The following is a 22273-nucleotide window of genomic DNA, read 5'->3' on the forward strand; positions in this document are numbered from 1 at the left end:
TTGTAATTGGTCTCCCCACCTGATTTATAAACAATAACAAGATTTTCTAATCTGGGGTCGAGCGTGGCTATTGATTCCAAGAGGAAGGAGGTCGCCCTCGCTGCAACCAAACCAAATTACTTTGAGAACTAAATTAAAGTAAGGCAGGCACAGCAGTGTGACAGCATTGTCACATGCGGCATTTAAATGATCTAAGTACATTGTAAAATAAAACTCATCGTCTCATTGAGAAGTTTGAATATACCATTTTCCCCAAATGAAGAATGCATTTTTAACACGGCAAGTGTTTTTCATCATTTTAGTCTCAAAAAGGGAGTCTCTCTTTGATAAATATGAGTTTTTGAAATGCAAGAGCGTGCAAATTAAATTAGAATGTAAATGAGCAAGCGATATGGTGAAATAACAATCCTATCCATAAAAACTGTGTGTGTCCTTATGACAGAAGTATTTACATTTGCCAAGCAAAATAAGCCATTGCTAAATGACACCTGACAGCATTGTGGGAGGTGATTTCTCATTAGCACTTTGATAATGTACTGTTATTCTAGAGACTCGTTTGAGTCAAACACAGAGGTGGAGCTGTGAAGATGCAACAATGATCTTGTGATTGGAGCGGGAACAGCTGGATGACCAAGCTAGCAAAACCGGATCTGTGATGTTATTCCATGGCACGATCCTGTATAATCTGATTTATTTAGCCACAGATTTTGATTTGCGATAAAGGCTAACATGCAATGCTAATTTTTGTAGAAATAATAAAGAACTGGTGCCTACCCTGTCCATTTCATGGCCTAGACGTCGAGGGTCAAGTTCTTCATACGAGGGCACCATCCCTTCTCTCTTTGCCTGTTGGTATTCTTTTCTTAGCTGCTGGATTCGGTCCATATTGCTGCAAACACAGAGGAAACTCTTGTAAGAATAACAAGTGCAAGAGGAGTATGAATGCCGTTGAAGGTAAGGCGCAGAAACTTTCAAGGGTATGGCTGATGAACAGGAGTCAAAGCTCAGAAGTGATATAAATCCCAGATGGGTTACATCTGCAGTATAATCTTTAATAAGAAAAGTGTCATCAAGAACTATAAATATTTACAGGGTTGATGATAAATAAGAAGGCACCCTCTCATGATACATTTCAAAATCTTTTGAAGAGAGCGATAGTTTAGATCAATCGTAAATGATGAATATTGATGCACTGTATAATATCAGGTCAAGAGATCGTCTAAATCCCAAATCACTCGCGGATTTAAACACATCAGACATCATTATTTATTTAAAATCTAATGTCTGGTGGACGAAAAAAATATTATAATAACATTAATATTCTGAAAGATATCAGATGCTGCGCTAGTTTAGAAAATTGCGTATATTATGATACTAATTTGTGATGGGTCTCCATCGGAAAAAAAATAATCCTCGTGTATAAGGTATATACTGTTTTGGATGTCTTTCTTTTTTTGCCACACCAGGCAAGTCAATTTCTGAGAGAAGACACTTTACAAGAGGGAGTTGTAGTCTGTGTGCTGTCCCTGATGTCTAGTAGTAGAAGATCATTAAGCTCCGTGTCGTAAAAGGATGAACTAGACGACAACAACCAAGACGATCAATGTGTTATCGCACTCTCGCTGTATCTGTGTCACTCAGTCGCTCTCTCATTCTGATTTCTGGTAGGTGGTGAACACACACAATATATAAGGCAAACAAAAAAGAAAGTAAATGAGTCCATCGGGTATCATCCATAATTTTTAGACAATCCATCTCTTCATTCCCTCCCACCTTTGTTAATCTTTTCATCTGCTTATCTCCATCGCCTCTGCCCCCGACTCCTTCTCATCTGCCTCCCTCATCTCGGCCTTCATCATTTTTGCCCGCCTAATCTCCCTATCTTGTGTTTTGCACTAATTAGCTGACATCTCCACTAATGAAGTTTGACAACAATAGATGACCAACGACAGCAGGTGGAAAGTTATGGAAGGAAAGGAAATGTGTGGAAGAGACAAAGACACTCCCAGACACTGTGATTGTGTTACGAGGTTGCGACTTGTACTCTCCCAGATTGTGCCGAGGATCACTTTGCTCTTCAGGTTAACAAGAAGCGACACGTGTTTTTAAAATGCAGCTGAGAGGATATGACACCGCTCCTTTTGCAGCACGGCATAAGCACGGAGAGTAATTACGCTTCTGTCGACCGCCATGACATCAATCGGACTGGCTGTCGTAATGCTCCGCTCGGTGGTGGAAAAGGCCGACATCCCGTTTTCACGGTGGGGGGGTGATTTCTTCAACAGATTGAAAATAATATGCCATAAAATTATGTCGACATGCAGGTGGTAGAGTGGCTGGCATATTGTGTGCTTTCCCCTTCGACTCGGCAGAAGGCTAATTTGCTCAATACCAATATCAATGTTTGAATATGATTTTGCACCATTTGCACAGACGGAATTTTTTTTTTTTTAACCTCAATTTCCACAATTCCTTATTGGTATCAAATCCAAATACATTAAAATCAATAAACGTTGAGACTACTTTGAAAATATATATACGTCTTCCTATGCATTTGCCCATGAGTGCATCTGTGCCTCTTTAAAACGAGCGACGAGTCCTTCTACAAGTCCAAGTACAATATAAAACCCTACATTCAATTGCGGGCGGATGTCCTTTGCATGAAATGTATTTTTCATCATGGACTACTTGTGCAAATAGGAGAGTGCATGCAACAGGGTGAAGAGAGGCCCAGAAAGGCTTCATTGAAGGAAGGAGAGCAAAGGGGGAGGCAAGGATGGCAGCCGAGTGCCTCTTGAGAGCTTTCCTTATTAGCCGGGCTGAATCATTCACTTTGAGTCCAGGAAAACACACAAGCCGGGCCGTTTTACAACCACTGCCCATCGCCCTCCCACCTCTTCTCATTCCTCGCTTTTATTCCTCTATACGTTTTTTGCACCCAGCATCTCAATTTAGTCCAACCCCTTCTTTTTTTCTCTACTTCCAAATGGCTCTTTGCAGTCTACTTTTCCCGTTTGGACCCCAAACACTCAATGACCCCAAAATCCCCAAATTGCTACTGTTGCTCCAAGATTTTTTTTTTTTTATCCATTTCAAAATTCTAAACAGGCACCGCCCCTTCCATCTCTTCAAAATCTTTCTCACTCACTGTTCAATCTTTTCCGTCTTATTCTCTCATCCACTGTCGCTTTTTTGTGGTTTTAGGACTAAATCCCCCTTTTTCTCCAGCACTTAATTTGTTCCTTGAGCGGAAAACACTCCATCTATCTCCTTCGTCTCCATAACTATTTTTTCTGTTTCACCCTCTCCCTATTTTCTTTTCTTTTAACTTCCCTTCTCTTTATTCCTAATCCTACTTGACCTTCCATTTGGCCTCCTTCTACTTTCAAGACACTTCAAATCCCTCTTCTTGCTCATACTCACCATGGTCCTTGAACCTCCTTACCGCTGACATTTTTCAATGAAAAAAGTATCTCGAGGTTCTCATGCATCTTAATATGCAATAAAGCCATTGGATCACAGGAAGTTATGATTATCAAAAGTTTCTCATTTCTAATTGTTTTTCCTCAATTGGAAGCAAATCACATTATCGAATAGAATTTGTAGGAGCGTTTCCTTGACAATTCAGTTCCCGTTTTTTTTTTAACCTATGTTACAAATTGTCCATTCAGTTTTGATTGGTTGAAACTAGCAGTGCAAATTATAAGACTAACAAAAGAGGGGCTATTTTTATTCCAGGACAATTATTATTAAAGTGCTGGCATTGAATGTTTATGTTAATGGAAGGTCAAGCTATAAGTTGGCAACTGACACGCCGCTATCGCTATACATGGTTTTTATTTCATGTTTTATTGTGCCTTATAGCCCTTGACAATAAAGATAGTTTTTATTTCATTTTTATTGTGCTTCGTAGTTCTTGACAATAATTTGCTATTGATCCGTCTTGCTCACGCGCTATGATAACGCCGTCTCTCAAGATCACTCCGCTGCAGAGTGATTGCATTCTAATTGGTCAAGGGCCAGAGGTGGTTGTTGTTGTTATGGTAACCTGAGTGCACTTGGGATGCTTTGGTGGTGGTGGTGGTGGTTAGGTGGAGGTGGGAGGGGTAGCCACTCAAGACTGTAGGGAGCTCTAAACCAAGGCTTTGCAGTCACTTCAGAAAATTGACGCTGTCTGTCAGTTCCACCTGACCGTGTGTGTGAACAAGACAGAAATGTGCGTAATGGTTACAAAAAAAACCCTCAGCCTCCAATTTAAAGCGTTCTCAAAGCAACATACTTTGCTTGTTGAATTCCCGTTGACATTCTCACCACCCGCTTGCTTCCCTTTTACCTCCTGGAGTCTCAAATCAAGTGCAATTGCGGATGTTTATTTTTCTACAATTTATTTGTAATTCCATGTTTACCAAATGAGTCTGCATTAAACTTTGTGGCCTTTGCAATATTAAATTCAGAGGCAGTTGGGAGCAAACAATACAACATATTACTGCGGGTCGTTTTCAATCACTGCTCTTGTTTTTTTTTTTTTGTAAAGATAATCACAAAGACCTGAAATTTGAACAGGGGAGTGTCGACTTTTTATATCCACGGTATTAGCAGAATCTACTGTTGCTAGCGATTCTTATTTGGAGTTTTTAGTACCCCCCAAGGGCTGATAAGCAGGTGCCTGACTGGAGTACGCCGGTGTGGGATGACATTTCCGTGACTTGAAAAACGAGGCTTGTCATCATTGAAAGCAATTTCTATGCACAAAGAGAGAACGATATTGAGATGAGATTGTACATCCAGTGGCATTCCCATATCGCCGTCGTCTGGGACCAAACTCCATCCTTCAAGATGACAACGCTCACCCCCCCACGGAGCGCCGTTCATCTGAGACTCGCAGTCGTTTGAGTCCTTACCTGTCAGTGGAAGAAGATGCAAACACGGGAGTTGTGTTAGTCCCAGGTCCTTTAGGTTTGTTGACCTTTGCATAAAGCCTATCAAACGGGTCTTCGGGTATGGCTCCTGGGTGATAACTCTGATTGGCTTGACCAGAAACGGTTGATGGACCTTGGGGAGAAGGAGGAGGGGTCCTGGTATGACCTTGTTGGACTGTATTCTGTGGAGAGGACTGAAACAGTGGCAGTGGCGGGGAAATCACAGCACGGTCCTTAAAGGGTTGTATTCGGGCATAATTGGGATCGGTGTCATCATCCTCCACGTTTTCATATATGGATCCACCACCTGCAACTTGTTGGTCTTTGGAGTGGTGCTCATGTCCAGCCTCAATTCTGACAAAGGCAAAGAACAAATTTTGTTGAAACATTTGGACTATTGGGAACAGACGAGTATAAAGAGAAACTGAAGAAAACATAAGTACAAGAGTCCATTAGCATGATTGAGAAAATATATTAAAAACAATTCTGATTTCTATTGGCCCAAGGCTCAGATGTGAATAGCATGAAACAGTAAAAAAAAAAAAAAAATCAATGCAAGATTAATAATGGCTAATTACAGTGTTTACAGCAAAAGCCTTTTTTGGCATTCAAGAGAAAACAACAATGGGAAAAATAAACTATTCCAACCTCTCACGCTCATCTTTCATCCTTTCAAAGTCCAGGTCATTCAGAGTGTCTGTCTTCTGCCGCTGCAAAGCAGCCTTGGCCTCTTTCTTGTCCTCTTTTTTCTTTCCAAATCTGAGCATTTCACAGAAATGGGAATAATAATAGGGAGGCGGAAAATAAACAGTGTATTACTAAGGGGATCTGGGCTTAAAGTCATGTGACAGTTTCAGTGTAAAAAATAAAAAAAAGTTGTGAGTCAAGCATATCATCTGTACATTTTGCCGCATCCAAGTTTGATCAACTTAAAAAAAAAAAAAAAAAATACAATCTTGGTTAAAAATCCTGAAAGGCACATGACACTAACATAAATGGAGACAAAACAATATAGATTTTTTATTTACAATAATATTTAACTATATGTGTTTGCCGCTGTAAAGCAAAGCGTGGAGAGTCCCTGTCACCGAAATGCATTGACGATTGATCAGTGCCAAAATGGAACTGTAACCTTGTGCATTCCTGCAGTGTGACTACAGTGACCCGCATTATCGTCACTAAGACTGCCGATTAAACACAACAGCATCAGCAAAGACTGACTGGCAGCCAGTTGGATGGACGGTAAAAGCTCCTGCTCTGTCATTAGTGGGAACAGAAGGATGACTTGTGAATATTCATGACCTCGCACTACATTCTTTACCACCACTCATTTGCATGTGAGGATGATTTAATCACAATTATGTACACGTTATTAAGGCTGCCATCTGTGTAAGAGAAGGTTGCTTGAGAGCGGCAAAAGTCATTTTCTGGCTGTGACTTTGTTGTGATGAGAAGAAGAAAAAAAAAAAAAATAAGCATTTGCTAGACTAATTTTAATGGTTGAATTGTTCATAAGCAATAAAGTGCCGGTATGTGCATTATACACGTTTTCAATTTCGCATTGATAGAAGCACCAAACGCAGTAGAAAGGATCAGTTCATCACTCTGTTCCATAACAGGTCCCTCCAAGGTGTTTCTATAATTGAACCGCATTATAGTATGTGAGAACTGTAATAATTCCAAATGTCTCGAGGAATTTACTGTATATGGCATCAGAGCGTATCGCCGGAAAGACCGCCCGTCCGTAATTTCAACGTTATTTTAGATTCACTTACATCGCCATAGGCGGGAACATTTTCTTAATTTACATGATCGTGCATTAGGGTAATATTTACGTCTGATGGTGCTGGGAATGCAGTAAAAACCCATTTATAAATCCCCCACAGTCTCTTGGAGCACAGATGGGGATTACCAACTAGTAAGACGGGGAATTTGCCAAACCTTGATAGATTTTTGTTGACCTAGCAGACACGGAATCTCAGCTTACTGAAGGCAAGAAATGTGAGCGCACAGTATTGAGAAACAGCATAAAATCCATTCCTAATCAGAAACAGGGTTGTAATCTTTGTAAACTTACACCGAGCAGTAGTAATGCTTCAATTTCCATTACACTCTAAAACGAAGAACTTCATACATCAAATACGCTAACTATGTTTTCATCGTTTATGTTTTCGAGTTCGTAATAGCTAATGCGAGTAGAACATTTGCACACATTTTCTCTCCCCCTCCCTCTGCCATCACAGCTTGCCGACCCTTGAGGAAATCGCTGACTGACATTGTGCAACCGTGACAGACAAACAAACACACATGTGCACAAACACACACACACTCACTGATTGGCAGGCATGACACTAGTCAGTGACACGCCAATGACTTCCTGTCACATTGTTTGATTGGCAGCTAGGGTGTCTACCCACCCATTTTGAGTATGTTCTCTCTAATTAGAAAACAAAAGGCAAGTCTGGTCAGAAGACAGAGTAGTTTGTGCATAATAAATTAAGAGGCGGCTACTACACACAGAGAAAGGTTGCATATTTTAGAAATGTAATAATGCTTGTGGGTATAAGGTCTCTTTTAAGCCATGACAAAAAAATGAATGTCCTTTTCTAGTCGAATTAACTCAGCAACAAAGATTCATAACTATCCTTTCACTCATTTTGTATTGGGAAATAATCGAAATCAATCAGGTTGGATTTGGATTCCGCTGTTTGTTCCCAATTAATCGAATGGAAGACTTTTTTTTTTTCCTACAGTAAGTCTAACTTGCAAGAAAGTAAATGTGTAAACCCATACGACCACTGAGCCGCAATGTACGTCGCGTTCTCCTCAACCCCACAATGGAGCAGCCTGAATGGCTCCCACTGTTGAGCGAGGATAATAGCCTCATCGATGGAACATTTTAAGTCTACCAGAGGTGTCACATTTGGACCAGCTGGCGAGAGAAGAGCGCGAGGAAGGAGCGAAAGAAGGAAGTGCACGCACAGCTGCGGAGCATTAGCGGGGTACGCGCACCGCATACGCACGCCGATGATTCACGACGACCGCCAGCCAACGATGTGACGACCATCTGACTTGGTGACCAGTCGCAAAGGGAATATTCATTATCTTTGGTCGGCATCTTCTTGCAAATATATTTTTACCATTTTAGGTTTGCGTGTCTCTTTTTGTGAAATATTGAACTCATAGACAATCTTGCATGCACACACACACACACACACACACACACGCACACACAGACACACAAGTGACTGGCATATCTGATTGGCAGATGGCAGCAGTCTCATTGACAGAGCCAGCTGTCCACTTTCATTTTAATGAGGTAATGTGAATTAAAATGGGATTGCATTAAAGGCTTTCTGTTGATGTGGGTTTTATTTTATCGACACTTTGCAAAGTTTGTCCAAAAAGAAAAAAAAACATGCTCTGTATTTGGGTTTTTTTTTTCCTGAGAATGTAATTGCAGGTAAAAGCAAAAAGTGTGACCAGGGAATATAATTAATATAATCACTGCAAAAATCAGAGCCATCAGGAATACGTCTGGCTATATGGCTACCTTTGGAGCATTATGGTATACATTTATCCCAAAGCGGCAAATCTCGGCCTAGATGGAACTTTGAGCAGGGCCAATTTGCCCTCTTAGTCTCTAACCATTACATGCAATCAAATGCAGATGGGGGAGCCGAGGCTTGAGGGAAAAGAAAGCCAGGAACGTTCTGAATGGTACAAAGATTATCTCGCTACCGCGGTGTACAGCAAGAGTAAAAAAAAAAAATGGTCACAAGAAAAGATGAAAGTTGGTATTCAAATTAAAAAGTGGAATATGAGAATGCAAAATACCAGCGCGATATTTCAAGATGACATAATTACAGCAGATATTTCTGAGTTACTCGGAAACATCGGCACCGTAAACAAAGAACCCTGTCTACATATAAATATGCTTAAATGGATGTATTGGGAACCAAGATTTTAAAAAAAATAACATAATGCAATACAAAATAATTGGTGAAGTTTGAGCTTGTTATCCTTTAGATGCACCAACATTACTTTCAGGTTGCCAAACAGGCACAAAATCAGCAAATGAGCAGTTTCAAAGACAACTGCTACAGCTTATCATTGGCAGAAGAAAAAAAAAAACAGAATTTCATTCATTATTGAGAAATGTACAAAGCTGTCTTACGTCATGTATCTTTTATATGGAGCTGTGAACAGCTGCTAACAGAAATGAGTCACTCCCTTAAGATGTACGGTATTTCCATGAAATGGATAGAAAAAGTCTACACACCCCTGTTTCAAATGCCCTATTTTTGTCATAAAAATAAGACCGAAATAAATTATTTAAGATCTTTTTTCCACCATTAATGTAACCTACAAACTGTACAAGACCGCTTTGTAAGCAAAAGTGTTTTAGAGCTGTTTTTCTACAGATGTGTATCAGTGTAAAGGCCGTGTGGAATCTCAGTTCGATAACAATCATGAGGAAAAAAAAGATCTGCTAGGTTAGAATGAAAGCAGAAAGTCTGCATTGTTCATCGAAACACTAAGTCCCTTCACACTCTGTATGTACCTACTGTACTCGCCCCTCTCACACTTTGAGTTGGAGTTAATCAGAGCAAATAGCTCCAACAGATAATTTTAAGCACCTCTTAAAAGAAATTGGGGCACGGCTCTTAGAGTGCTCTTTGTGTGCTACCGAACACGTGATAGCGCTTCACTGGGGGTGAGTGCTCGCTGCGTGGACGTGTGAATACGGGCGGATGGGGGTGATTACATACGCTGCTTGTTTATTTGCACTGACTGAAAAAGACGTTATACAGCCGGAATTCCATCCATGTTGCCTTATCTGACTGACGCTGCCCTTGGTTGACATTGCATGAATCCAAAACGACTTTTTCCAAGTGGTCGTTTTCAAAATCCGGCTACGCATTCCAAAGGCGGTCTGGGAAATAAATTGCTCAGACTTGCTTGGATTGATTTAGAAAAATCCGCTCTTGTTGCTGTGACCGACCTTGATGTCGTTCAAGTGTTTTGTGGCCCCGACTAAATGACTTCAGAGACTCGTAGAAGGCAAAACAAATAAAATGTCGATGGGGCTTTGTTAGTAGTAGAGCAAGTGGATTCATCTATTTGCTGTGATACTACTGCTTGTTTGTGACTGACATTTTTTTTACTCTGTGACAATCAGTTTCATTAAGCTTCAGGTTGTTACTTTAAATCCACTGAGATATGTAAGAATACATCACTCTCACGTCATTGGCAAATATTAGGGGAAAAATTTTTTTTGACTCACCTCAACAGGCCAAAGCCTATTTTCTTGGACTTCTTTTCAGTTTCCTCAGACTCCTCTGCTTTTTTCTTCTCTTTTTCTTTCCCTTTGCCTCTGTTCTTATCCTTCATCTTGGTTTTTACTTTCTTTGTCTTGTCCGCTTTTGTTTTCTCCTCCACTGGATCCCCTACGCCTTGGCGCGAAGAGCTACTCGCCGGCGTTTCCCGTCCTGAACTATGCTCTGATGCATCTAGAACAGAGGATAAGAAACACAATGAGAATCGGATGGCGTGGAAGAAAGCAACTCAAAGGCGCTGGTGATCTAATTTCAAATTTGCTGCATTTAAACCTTCTTTTAAATCAATCCCAAACTATTGTGGCTGTTAAGGAATGCTTAAGTGGCAGTGCATGTGCCTCACAGTTCTTAGGGTTGAGGTCTGAGTTCCGGCTTTCCTGTGTGGCGTTTGCGTGTTCTTTCCGCGCTTGTGAGGGATTTCTCCGCGGACTCCCGCTTCCATCAAATTCTGAAAACATGCATGTATAAGGGTCAGATTGCCTAACGTCCACACGTGTGAATCTGAGTGTAAATGTACCCTGCCTCTCACCCAAAATCAGCTGGGAATACCTACTGCTCCCCCACGAACCTGATGAGGACAAATGAATGCATAAAACTATAGGTTGAGTAAAGCAATCTTCTTAAAAAAAAAAAAAAAAAAAAAAATCCTGTTAATGCATTCCAGCATACTCACGCATAATTGGCAGCAAAAAAAAAATAATTAGCATGCATGTCCAACCATCTGTCATGGCTACAGTATTTGCCATAGCTATGCAAACATTTTGACTTCATGGCGAGGGCACGCTCAAGGACTGTTCTCTGTCAATTAACAGCGGGCTCGGAAAGTTTTGAACAATTAGAAGCATGATGACAGACATGGCCGGTGCGTGTGCGCGCTGTTGACGTGCCCTATTAGGCCCATCCTGTGTGTAGTGTCGTGATCTGAAACAGGCCATCTCATTACTCTGCTGGTGACTGATAAGAGTTTGCTGCTAATAACACGACTGGGAATTGAGCCACACCTCACAGTGAAACAAAGCGAGCAGATAGCGTTTACCCCCCTGAATAAATATTTAAAAGCTAAAGCCCGGCTAAATATTGAATCATGTACTGAAGGGCAATCTGCTGCATTGCTTCATACTGTTTGTGTTGACAGCAGTGTGGTAGTCTGGGATTCTTCCAAAATTCATGAAACATATCTTTTCTAAATCAATCCTGTGGGCAAAAATGAAAAAAAAGCAAATGATTGTTCATTGCTCTAAAATGTTGATTTGAAATTGCTTTGAGCCGTTTGTATGGTTCCCACACCTCAGAACTGTGAGGGACACATGCTAATCACGAGAACGCTGTAAAACAAATGACAAGTCCTGTGAAGCGGTCAACAAGACAAATATTTGTGACTTGAAATGACACTCACCGTCGTCGTCTTCTGGTGGCCCGTCGTAGGACTTATCGATAGCCGCCCTGAAGCTCTCGTTGCAACCTCTTCCTCGGGCCATATTTGGACGAGGGCGATGGAAAGGTAGGAGTTCATTCTTTCGGTTGACTTCGGACATAGCCGTCTGCAAACTCTCCAGCGAGCAGGATTTTTTTAAGCCGAGAGTCGGGCCGAGACCTGCGGGGGTTTGCGGAGCTAAAAGGGAACAGTAGAACACAAAGGCGTGTGTTTTATTTGCTAAAATACATCATTTTAAAAATAGGAAAAAAAATGGATGGAGAACAGAAGAAGCTAACCGGGAGTCAAGAAGACTGTGGGACGTGTGGCCTTTTGAGAGCAATTGTGCCATGAAACCAAAACTGTGATTGAGTTTACTGTGGCATTGTTGAGATGGTGATGGATGTGTTTGCTCGAGTCCAACGGGTTCGCTATCCATCATGACCGCATTGAGAGATATTACCGAGGGAGGAAGGGGAACCGCAGAAGGAATAATGAAACGTAACAGAACTGTAGTCGACTGCAAAGAAATGTAGCCAAAGAGATTGTAGGTGTAAGTTGGACCATCTGGAGAATGCAAAGGTGATGCCAAGCGTGTAACAGACTGGATTGCAAAGTTTTAACACGTTCATGTTTCAAAAAAAAAACAGAACGACGAAAAAGAAAGAAAAGTTGCATTTAATGCTGGGTGTTATTTTTTTTTTTTCCAGTGACTGGGCGGGAGTGTGAATTTTCACTAAATAAAGAATTCCTTAATAAAATGGTTTATATTGTGATTTCTGGACAAAATGGAAGGGAGGAATAACATCAGGGAGGTAGAGCAGATTAAGTTTATTCTTGAGAACATGGTGACAGACAGCAAAAAGGGGAGGGGGGGGTGGATGGAAAGTGGTGAGCTCGACTCGGCCTGTTGCCAGCTCCAAATACATTTGTACAGGTTAACATTACGCACACACAAACACACGAGATGGCTGGAGATTGTCGATACGATGCCACTTTGATTCATGATGGCTAAACCCGAATCACTTAAGATAATGATTCCCTATACACATGACTGCTCCTGCGGTTTTTGTATGTGTGTATTTTGTTCTGAGATTAGAAGGCTGATGACGACGTGACTGCAGCATCAATTTTGGCCCACCCACTCGGGCGCAGACACACACACACACACACAGAATGCATGCATGCATAATGTACATTGGCTGCTGGCAGGAGAGATGGACAGGGGCTGTGACTGGTGATGCTCCCATCCATAAACACACCACACATTATGTCCAGATGCCCATTATAATTATAATTTAACGCAGACAATAACCAGAAAATTAATCGGTAACAAAATACGACCATTTGCTGCTGCCTTGTCGAAAATACTCAATCAACGATTAACTTGTTGTTATTATATCATGACTTAACGACAATGTTACGAAGCAACAGTATTTTGCTGGAAGTTCAGCTCAAATTTATAAATGAAGTCTAGGTTGTGTCACGTTCTTATCAACAATTCTCGAGCTTTCAGTTGAAGATATCCTACACAAAAGCCCAAAGCGGTTTGTTATGTTGTCACTCAAACACACTTGCTCTCCAAACACAAAGTATTTGTTCCTAACAGGATTTGTGTCATAAATGTAATTACTGCGGTCCAAATGTAAGATGATAGCATTAAGCCGCTTTTGGAGGGAGAGCGAGAAAGAAAGAAACAGTCAGAGAGATGACAGAACAAGTGATTAGTTGGAAAGGGTAGAAAACGATACTGGCAGAGGAAAACAGACACTAAGACAAGAACAAAGAGCGTGAGGAATTTTAAGAGTAAAGAGGAGCATGACATCTTGAAAATAAAACACAATGAGATAGCTTGCCAAGCTATCCCGAAGCTATTTTCTTGGCATCGAGGCAATAGGCTACTTCCAAAGTCAAAATTACGCTAAGGAGCAGCTCAACAATACAGAGCCAGCAGACCTGCCAACATTCCTCACTTGGAGAAAATCTAAACACGCCATACAGTCTCTTAAAAAGAGATGTAGCTTGGTTCTAGACGTCTAAATCCACATTCAAATGCAAAATATACCTGGAACATGTTTTCCGGAGGTATGTAACAGTGAGCGAGTAAGAAATACAGTCGTGTCAATTTGCCACTTACCACTCGTCTGAGTCGGAGCTTTGGAACTTTAAACATACTCAACATATTTTGCTATTATTAGTTTTAAACCGGTCTCCACCCAACTGTTCCCTCTTCCTGTTCAGGCTGTTCCTGTATCAGTACAGCAGCAAAACAAACGAGTTGGGCCTGATTTGAAAGTCCTAACTGACAGTTGCGGCCACGCCAAGGCGACCTGAGATCCTTGAGACAAATGTCACATTGAACCATTTCAAAAAAACACTGTAGTCATATCCCAAAACTCACCTTGGTTCTGATCCGGAGTTCACTGAGATAATAAAACTGACAATATTAAATGCAAGAGAACCTACCTAGCTAGCTTGTACTTCTTTTAGCTTGTACTTTTTTTAACTCCGGTCCGACTGTACCACTTAGTGATAAAACTTAAAAGTCATGGGCTCCTTTGAATCATCCATGCCTTAAGCGATAAAATATTAGTAGAAGTGATATCAGGCTTGTTTGGATGCTTATGATCCCTTTTATCAAGATGATCCTTGATCTGATAGCTCTAATTCCAAAACATGCATTATACATGACATCTTATCTCCTATAATTCACATCTTAAATCACAGCAAAAAATAAAAAGATTACAGTGCAATGAGCAGTTTGTTTCATTTGCCCCGGGTGAACAACTATTATTAGTCCCCGATGGCAAATCCCATTAAACACGTTTAAACGTATCCAAGAACCTCCTTACGGTAAGTTAAGAAAAATATTCAAGAACATCCATGTTGTGGCAAAAGTAGGGCTAAGATAGACGATGATATTTCAACGATAGGCTGACCTCACTCCGGCCGAGAACCAAAGGAATGGAGAACCAAAAAAAAATAAAAAATACAGACGCAATATTTATGGATGTTAAGGACTGCTGTCTTAATTATACAAGCAATTCTCCTCCTTCGCCGACACAGCTGTTTATAAACCAAGTCATCTTCTGGCAAATTCCTGACAAATGAGGACAGAAACAAATGGCCTCCCTCTCTTGTTGCCGTTCTCTTTCAAGCACCATGACATATACGATCCACCCGCATGTCATTGATAACCGAGTGGAAGCTGATAGAGACAAATGGGTTGGCCAGCAAAAAAAGGACAGTGCTGACCATCTACTGATTACTGCTCACTTTTATTGGCTTACTGGAGAAAACGGAGATGGGGGTCAAGGAGCATTGGGTATATACAAAGCAGCAGCCAAGAAAGCTCTTGAACCCCGTGTGCCGTATTGCTACGAGGGCGGAGCAAACGTTTACCGATGCAAACAGACAGGAGAAGAGACTGAGCTATTTGTACTGCGTGTCCAAGGACTGTTGAGAAGAGCTAATGTGCGGTGATGTACACGTGTACACACCCACAGAGACTCTCTCTCGCTCGCTCACTGACAAATCAATACATCAATCCATATAAGCCTAAGTAGGTGGCTTTGAGCTTGAATCCCAAGTAAAGTCAGCAAGAACCAGCAAGACAAGGAAACAATGGACAAAATGACAAATCTGTAAAAAAAAATGAGGAGAAGAAGAAGAAGGCAACAGATAGCAATAAACAATCGCAGAGGCAGAAACGTCTCTGAAGACACTTTTTCTTTTTTTTTTGGCAGAGTCTTGGCAGTATGTGACTGCCATCAAAGTCAAAGTTGCACGAGGGAGAGATTCAGACAATGGTCTCCCTCAGCATCACGTACAAACACATTTTCAGGGAGCCGTTGTTCCTCCTAAGCCCCTCTGCCTGATTGTCAGCCTCTAAGCCGGAATGCTGTCGGCGAGAAAAAGACTGCGAGAGGGCAAGCGAGAGCACGAGAGTGAGGACATTAGCGGTGGATGGAGGAAGAAATAATTGGGGGAGAAGACGACATTAAACAGGCAAACCGAAAAGCTGACAAGTATTTTACTCCAAATAGAAGTTCTGCAAAAAAGGTCATTAGAAAATGGATTGACTTGTGCCGAGTGTTTTATTCTACCGTCTGGTAATACGTTCTGACACACATTTAAAATCCACTTTTGTGCATAAATGAATCCATTTTTACACATATTCATGTGCTCATTACGCACACACACAAAGCTGTGGGCTGTTTTTATTAACACGGTAAAAGAAGAAACACAAGTAGAACCGCTTGCTTTTTTTTTTTTTTGTCCGATCAGCAATATGCTTAGCAGACCGTTCCGTCCTATTTAAAGTCGCTCCGGGAAAGAGACCAAGTGCAGTTGAAAAAGTTTTGCTCCAGAAAATATTAGTGCTGATTTTATGCTTTATCTCTCCGAAACGATTAGCGCAATCATTAGGATCATTGTAACGCAATATCTCTTGTCGAGCGTGTGAATATGTAGCGCATCAGTCGAGGCATTTCCCCGACCGTCCCCGTATTGAATTTCTATACTGCCTAATATTATGTGAGAGAATTCAAATGCAATACGAACTACCATTTATGTCACACCTTCATCTCTGAGTCTGCTTAATTACAATATAATGTGGAGTGGATTATGTGCCAACGTATGATGAAGAATTTCCATCATCATCAGGACGCCATATGGAAAGGATGATCATCAAATTTTGTGTTGCTTTTTTGGGTGTGGAGGTGGAAAATCGTGGCGGGAAGTTAAAGGAAAAAAACAGCATTCCCATAAATGACGGTTTCACAGCCGCTGATGTTTTTCCCAAGAGCTCACCCAACACTGCCCACTGTTTTATCAAATCTGTACTCCTCAAAAGTCCTGAAATGAGTTGGGACAGAAATGCGACTGAACCGAGTTTGGTGTGAACAATAATTGGGATAATCTACTTATATATACTATACTGCATCCGGAAAGCATTGTCCTTCCCAAACTCGAGCATATAAAATGTGCATCAGGATGAAAGAAGTAGGTCCAAACCAATTCTGGGAAAGGGTTCGAAAAGAAACATGTTTTGCCCTCAATTTTTCCAGCGGTTAGAAGTCATTTCTCTTTTATTAGCGTTTCATTTCTAGAAAGCACATGTTGCATTCTGCCCATGATTTTGCCATAATGCACATTATGCCTGTGTGCTAGCTCCCATTTTTTTAATGGTTATGGACCTTTTAAATGAAACGTAATGACGACTTTAAAGCTGAGGAAAAAAAGTGGAATGTGGAAAACGTTCAAAAGGTATTTTCCAGAAAAGCTGACGCACTTGAAGTCACAATAAATGACTGACTTTGTAATAAGATCAACTAAATTCATAGTAAACGCTGACTCACTATTTTATTCATAGTGATGCCTTATATGATATGGGAGTTGGGAGTTTTAAGATAAGAGCCATTTTTCGATTCTTTTGTTTTGACTTGTGAGCCAAAATTTGAGATATGAGCGCAGTGATGGGATTATACTGCCCCCAGGTGGCCTGGGCGTGCACGCCAGAAGAAGCAGCGCATGTCCATAGAGTTGCACCAAAAATGTCAAAAGGTTTCTTTATAATATATACATTTCTTTATATTATATATTTTTGTATAAAATGTCTTTATATTATATTCACTTATTCTTATTTTATTTTTTATCAACAAAGTGATTCTTCTTTAAAAAAAGTTTGAAGGCTGGAATGGATTAAAGGCATTTCCATTCAATTCAATGCAGAGACAATGATTTGAGAAAAGGATTGTTTTTAGTTTTCAAGTTTCAAGTTTGTGCCTGGAATCTGTTCACAGTGTAGGAAGGTAATTTTGGGCTGAAACTATGAGCGGGCAAAAAATCATTTAGTAGTCATTTGGAGAAGGTTTCCTCACCTGCAGTGTTTTCAACCTGGGATCCTTCATGGCTCACATCTGTACCTGAAACAAACAAAAAATTATCAATAATAATGAAACACATACAATCCGCACCAAGCCACATTTCAAATTGGGCTCTACTTGATCTTCAAAATTTCCACTCATCATGACGAAATTTCCAAATGTGCCAAAGTCCCTCTTCTCAACCCCACCGCCAAACTTGCCATCGGGACCATCTGATCTTCATCCCGGAATGTTTAGTCAGCATCACAGCTCGCAAGCAAGTCATCTCATTCATCACTAGCACTCACTTTTCTCTTTGAAAATATCAGTCGGGGCTTTCATCTCTAAGACGTCACTTCACTTTCGCCTCTTTCCATCATCCCCCTCGCTATTCAGTCATGTTGTTTCTTCACCACTCAAACTGAACCAGCTGTGTTGGCCTTTTTCTCCTCTGTTGGACACCACAGCTTTCATAATTGTCCCTAGTCAAGCTTTGGGTTACTTTTCACCTATTTTAAAAAAGGCACTTTTGAGCTATTCTTTGCCCTTTGCGGTGAAGAAATGAAAAGGAAAAAAAAAGATGAAAAGCCAACACCAACCGACGGGTAGCTCTCTGCCAAATACACACAAGACCACAAAAACCAAACAGTAAATGGCTGCGCGCTGCAAATATTTTCCTAATCAAAAGCAAGCGTAAAACGTAATTCTAGCACTGTGCATTGGTGACCACATCAGTTTGTGGCTAATTTTTATGACGGCTTCTGCAGCCCCAGACTTTTGGCAAGTCACCGTGCGTCTACTTTGGTTTCACGCAGATAAAGTGTAAATATGCATACGGGTGCAGTTGAGATGTCTCATTTCATTTCCAAAGATTGGTTGAAGCTAATATAATGAGCTTATTATTTTCATTGAAATGCACTGAATGGTGGCATAGATACATCCACGTCTGCAAAACATAAAAGAATTTGCCGAGATATGAATTTTCAAATTTGTTTACATCTATGTTATGATGTTCATTGTGATGCATTTCAGTTGTTTCATGCATTGTATGAATATATTAGAAATGGATCTAAATAGTTAAAAAAAGGCATATAATCATATTAAATTGGAATTGCTAATTCAACCCCAGGAGTGACTGAAAATGCATGAAAAGCTAAATATAAAAAATGCCCACCAGTGTGTGTCTGGTTTGGAGCGGTGCCCAAGTCAACGCTCTTGGAGGCCTTCACATGCTGGAACTGCTGCTTGGCGTCGTACTGGGACGGAGACATTTTCCTGGTACCAGAATCATCAACATATTCATTTAAACTCTTAGAATATTTATTTAAAACTACAAAATGTCTCAATCGCTGAAATGATCAACTCACCTTCCGTGTAGGTAGGAGAACGGTTGAGCAGAGCTTCTTGCCTCGGTACCATGTCCATTGTGATCTGCCTCGTCATCAATGTGAGAATAACTCGCATAGGACCCTGAAAAATATACAGTGCCAATGTCCAGTGCCCTTTTTTTGTCCATACATTACATTGCAGACTAATTGGCTTATTGTCTGTTTATTGCTATTAATGACACAATCACTTTTATTTTATTGTATGTTTTGAGTTGCGAGGGCTTACACAACCACAACAAACCTTTCATTAAATCTAAATCATACCAAAAGTATGTTTTCTTCTGTCTGCACACAGGATCCCTGGAGAACCTCCGGAGTGAATTAGCAGTTCTTTGCTCAATTCTCAGCAAGGTTGAGATCCTAATTGTCCCAAATGTTCCTTTTAAAAATAACAAAGGCTCTCCTCTTTGGAACACAGAGTGCCATAGATTTACAATACGATGCTGGATTCTAAGCCATTTTAAACAAAAAAGTAAAAATGTTTCCATAAAGAATAATTAGATGTATGCCAACGTTTGATAAAATACTTTCCATGTAGCTGCACTGTAACTTTGGTTATCATCTTACAATGTAATATTTTTTTTGTTACTACGCCTTTCAGATCTCCCATTAATCATCACATCTTCCACTCCATTTTCCATTTTTCCCCGTCAAAGTTAGTCATTTCTCGTCACTGCCAGCACCTTAATCGTCTCCACTGTCAAAAACACATTCTTCTTTCACCTCGTGCGCACACACACAAATCTGTTCTCACTGCCTCCCACTCTTTGATGTGAAAAAGGCATTTTTTCTGTTAAAAGATAAATCATCCGGTAGCAGTAGCAGATGCCCATTTTTTTTTTTTTTGTGCGTCTGACCTTCTGTATTTGGAACCCTCTCTCCTTTTCGCTTTCGTAGCTCACGCGTCATTCACACGGTGACGCTTAGCTCGAAATATACACACTTGAAAAATGTCCTCACTATTATTTACATGTGAATGACACTGTAGATGAGGTGAATTTGAAGAGCAAGGTCAGACATGTTTACCACATCCAGCGTAAACACACAAAACACACACAGATAACACAGTTTGATTCCGGCTAACAATCAGAGCACGAGCGTGCTTACTCGAACGCTCGCACATCTGCAAACTCCAGAGACACAAATTAAAAAAAAATAAAAAAACAGCCTCGCACACACTATGTTTGTGCAAACTCATGCACGCTCATATACTAAACAGATTAGGTGAAGAAGGTCAACATTGCCTCAACTAAAACACAGGAAAAGCTTGACAAACACGAGAGGAAGGATAAACAGCAACGAAAAAAGAGTGAGGGAGAAATAAAAAGGCGATAGGGTGTCATCGCTAATTAAAATTGTCAAGTAGATGACAGTAGCTGTCCCAGTCGTTTTTAGTTCATCCGTAAAACATTAATTTGTTTGATTTTGATTATTAACTCAGTGCCTCTGTTTGACTGAAGTTATTGGAAAACGAAATGCCAGCTGTTTCAACAACACAAAATGATTTTCTCAAACTAAATAACTTTGCTCAGGCAGAACTTTTGCCTGAATTGCTCTCCCTTAAAGGGCCAAAATCTAAAATTGAGTTGAGGAGAAATTTGTTGCCATCAGGTTTTTATTTAATTTAGAAATTAAAAGTCATTTACAGTGTATCTGGTCTGATTAAGCTATCATCAAAATGTAATTGAATATTTTGACCCTGACACGAGAAATAATTTATGAGACAGCATATTTGAAGAAAAAGTACAAGGTGGTTGGGAAAATGTTTTTTCTGTGTTATATCCATAAAAAGCCAATCAGGTTAATAAATCAACTTTGTAGCCATTGTAGCTAGCTTGACAAACAGCCCGCGTGTCACGCCAATGCTATTAGAAGAATGGAAAAATCTATTGCTTCCATAAAAGCCTCCTCTTGTCATTACTTCTTCTTTTCTTATTGAAATGTCGGACATAAAGCAATGCTACAATAATTCAAAGCGGGTTGAAAGGACTGGTGATTTGTTTTTTTAATTTACTGTACGATTACTCACCATCAGATGTGTGGAGTGCGCTGTTGACGTGATAGTTAGTCGGGTAAACCAATCCTGTGGGACTGTTGGTTTGATTCATCAACCGAGACGGGATCGGGGAGTTATCAAGTGAGCGACTGGATGACAGACCATGTTGATCCTGAAAAATGACACATTCAGAATTGTGACCTCAACAACAATTTTACAGTCTATTGTTCATTATTCCGAGAAGAAAAATATCATAACGAGCCTGCGTACTAAAAGTTGGGAAAGTCATATCAATGACAGCTGTTATAACTGCACTTGCGTAGACAGTTCGGCCTCTTTAAGATACTGAGAAAAACAAATCAGGCATTTCAATGTTGTAATATATTTCTGTCTTTTTCATGAGAGTTCTTTGGGAATTAAATTAGCATATATTCATAGTTTGTCTGGTAAGCAGAAACGGTGTATTAATTAACATATATGCATATGCATGAGTGGCGTTTTCTGTCTCTCAAGAAAGACCTCAAACAAACTCCCAAAAATTGCTTTTCTTCCCTGAACACATCAATATTGTCTGGCAGCGCGAAGAATATTTTGCAAAAGAAAGCCACATGCTCAGCGACAAATCCATCGCGTGAGTGGACACCGCTGTGTTTTTTTATATTTTAGTGGTTCATACGTTTTATTGTTTCGACAGGCGGATCTCCGCAGTTTCTTATCTACACTCACAAATCAGATTGGAACATTGTTATGCTAATGTCTTATAGCTTTTAGTACGCGCAGCCCATATTTCTTATAATATCTGTGACTAAAGGGCTGAGGAACTCTTATTTTCAAGCAACAGTACAAACAGTGAAATGTCTGAAGCGGTGATTTTTTTTTTTTTACTGAACATCCATGATCTGTACTTCCGTTCCACTACCAGCAGCCAATGCAAAATGAAAAAAAAAAAGCCATTTACATTCGAGTCAAGCTCAGTGTGGCACAAGGCCCTTGATAGATTCTACGGAGCGATGCAAAGTGGATCTGCTGAATAGCAGCCAGGATGAAAAGAACCTTTTTTACTGATAGAGAAAAGAGATACAGCTGAGAGATGAACACCAAGTCACACGCACGCACTCACAAAAGCGCAAGGACAAAACCGGTGCAAATGCTCTTTTGCAGTTAGCTGGTAAGAGCAGAAAAAAAGAGCGGGGAGACTCGTGTCAAGTATAAATGGAGCTAAAAGCGCTGAAAAGTCACTGTGGAAAGAGGCAAAGTCAATAGTCTGTGAAAAAGAAGTCTCCTTTATTCCACGGGAGCCAAAGAAAGGGTACAGGAAACAGTCTTCGAGAAAAAAAAAATATTAGAATT

General features: G+C 40.4%; 1 protein-coding gene across 6 annotated transcripts in view; it reads right to left on the minus strand.

The window, feature by feature from the left end:
• The window catches only part of pard3bb (par-3 family cell polarity regulator beta b), a 100174-nt gene that overhangs the window by 23899 nt on the left and 54002 nt on the right, over positions 1 to 22273 (minus strand). For 4 of the 6 annotated variants that reach the window (XM_049727370.2, XM_049727369.2, XM_049727368.1 and 1 more), the window contains 11 exons: positions 20957 to 21095; positions 18907 to 19009; positions 18714 to 18814; positions 17555 to 17599; positions 11655 to 11870; positions 10788 to 10826; positions 10602 to 10706; positions 10207 to 10432; positions 5568 to 5678; positions 4902 to 5273; positions 775 to 889 (listed from right to left, as the gene is read on the minus strand). In XM_049727370.2, coding sequence (XP_049583327.1) covers positions 775 to 889; positions 4902 to 5273; positions 5568 to 5678; positions 10207 to 10432; positions 10602 to 10706; positions 10788 to 10826; positions 11655 to 11870; positions 17555 to 17599; positions 18714 to 18814; positions 18907 to 19009; positions 20957 to 21095 — 1572 coding nt within the window. The remainder of the gene's footprint in view (positions 1 to 774; positions 890 to 4901; positions 5274 to 5567; positions 5679 to 10206; positions 10433 to 10601; positions 10707 to 10787; positions 10827 to 11654; positions 11871 to 17554; positions 17600 to 18713; positions 18815 to 18906; positions 19010 to 20956; positions 21096 to 22273) is intronic. The other 2 variants (XM_049727371.1, XM_049727373.1) reach the window with 1 other exon arrangement.

Source organism: Syngnathus scovelli, chromosome 8 (assembly GCF_024217435.2).
Source record: "Syngnathus scovelli strain Florida chromosome 8, RoL_Ssco_1.2, whole genome shotgun sequence".
Lineage (NCBI taxonomy): Eukaryota > Metazoa > Chordata > Actinopteri > Syngnathiformes > Syngnathidae > Syngnathus > Syngnathus scovelli.